The sequence below is a fragment of the Morus notabilis genome, unplaced genomic scaffold (assembly GCF_000414095.1).
Source record: "Morus notabilis unplaced genomic scaffold, ASM41409v2 C11422468, whole genome shotgun sequence".
NCBI classification, from domain to species: Eukaryota; Viridiplantae; Streptophyta; class Magnoliopsida; order Rosales; family Moraceae; genus Morus; species Morus notabilis.
In genome coordinates this window covers 1-1,547 of record NW_010387158.1, presented here as the reverse complement: position 1 = coordinate 1,547, position 1,547 = coordinate 1, and the positions used below count along the sequence as shown (strand labels likewise).

At 46.3% G+C, this 1,547-nt stretch overlaps 1 protein-coding gene across 1 annotated transcript; it reads right to left on the bottom strand.

Annotated features, from left to right (window-relative positions):
- Positions 1 to 172: 172 nt before the first annotated feature.
- LOC112095184 (BAG family molecular chaperone regulator 7-like) lies at positions 173 to 1,344 on the bottom strand. Its single transcript, XM_024176867.1, has one exon. The coding sequence runs from the start codon at positions 977 to 979 to the stop codon at positions 200 to 202; it is 780 nt and encodes a 259-aa protein (XP_024032635.1). The 5' UTR covers positions 980 to 1,344; the 3' UTR covers positions 173 to 199.
- Positions 1,345 to 1,547: the final 203 nt, after the last annotated feature.

Genomic DNA, 1,547 nt, shown 5'->3' with positions numbered 1-1,547 from the left:
ACGAATTCGTTGAATTAAACGAATGATATACTCACGAGAACAGTACAATAAAGACCCAGCTCAATTAATCGGTTTTAAAGTACTATTTGTGTCCTGATCAAATGATCATTTTTGATGACTAAACAACAACAACATCAACCAAATGGACCCAATTAATTGACCAATGACCACCAATCCATTTTTAAATCATGAAAGAAGATTATGCTACATAAAACAGGGCTAAAAATGTAATTTTAGAAGCTATTACCTGCCTCAGAACTACAGCCCCATGATCTGCTTCATCAGGCTCTTCAATCACCACCACACGCCTGCCGTTCTCGCTCTTATCACTCTTCTTCTTCTTCTCCTTCGTCTTGGATTCGCTACACTCGTTTCCACCGCCAGTCGATGCTTTAAACGTGTACGTCCTTGAGATCGGACCGTCCGATCCTTTTCCCTCGATCTCAGCCGTCCATCTGTAAGTCTTCCCACTCCCCTGCTCCTTCTTCTCCTTCTTTCCGTCTCTGATCTCCGCCGTCAACTTGTACTTCCGATCGGTGACGTACTTCGCCGCCGGGGCCTTTATCTCCGCAGTCCACGTGTACTTCCGATCTTCGGCGCCGGCGGCGCCGATCCTCGCAAGCCGATCGAAGCGCGATTCCAACTCGCTGACTCGGTCGCTCAGCCTCTCGAGGAAAACCTCGGCTCCTAGCCTCTCGACCCGCTGAATTCGCCGGTACGACGAGAACGACGGCGTTTTCTCAACGCGGATCAGATCGGTGACATTGTCGAAGAGCTCGAAGGGGCTAAGGCTTGGGCTCACAAGATCGAGACCTAGACCGAAACCAAGCTCGCAGTCTTCCAATTCGTCGAAGAAGGAAGGAAAAGCTAGGGTTTTGGGAGCGAAAACGGAGGTTTCTCTGAGGAGGATGGAGGAGGAGGAGGGGTAGTAGGTGTAGGTGTATGGCTTGATGAGCTCGATTCTTCTGATTCGACTCATGATCGCTTTGAGCGAACTCGCTGAAACTCGTCGAAGGAACGAGTTAGGGTTTTGGTTATAGTCTAGTAGTTGAAGTAAAGCTAGCTTCGATGTGATTGTGTTGTTATCCACCGATTTTTGAAGATGTTGATTGATAGGCCAGAATGAGAGAAAGAGACAAATTTGTGAGAAGTACGATGATGGTCGGAAAAGGTCATTGGAGGGGTAAAATTGGAAATTGACTGGGTGAGATCATCTTGTTTAACCGCATTTCTGATTTGGCAAGGTTGATCCGGGTGAAAGTAAAGTTTCGCCGCGTAATTAGGGGATGTCAAATTGACGGAAACAGCCTTGTGATTGGGGAGGAATTACTTCGACATGGGAATCTATTAGTGCGATTACACAGGTGAAGAAATGCATGTTACTTTTCTGATTTGTGACCCCACGGAAATCATTTTGATTGACGCGGAATCTGGCGCAAAAGAGTTTTTGGGCCATGGGCCTTAACATGGCGGGCTGAATTTGTTACTCCGACCCATACTTGACTCAAATTTGATTTATGAGTTAATTACCCATAGAAAAAAAAAAA

Bases quoted from the DNA above. Each gene is read 5' to 3' on its own strand.
- LOC112095184 (XM_024176867.1), bottom strand. From the start codon at position 979: ATGAGTCGAATCAGAAGAATCGAGCTCATCAAGCCATACACCTACACC.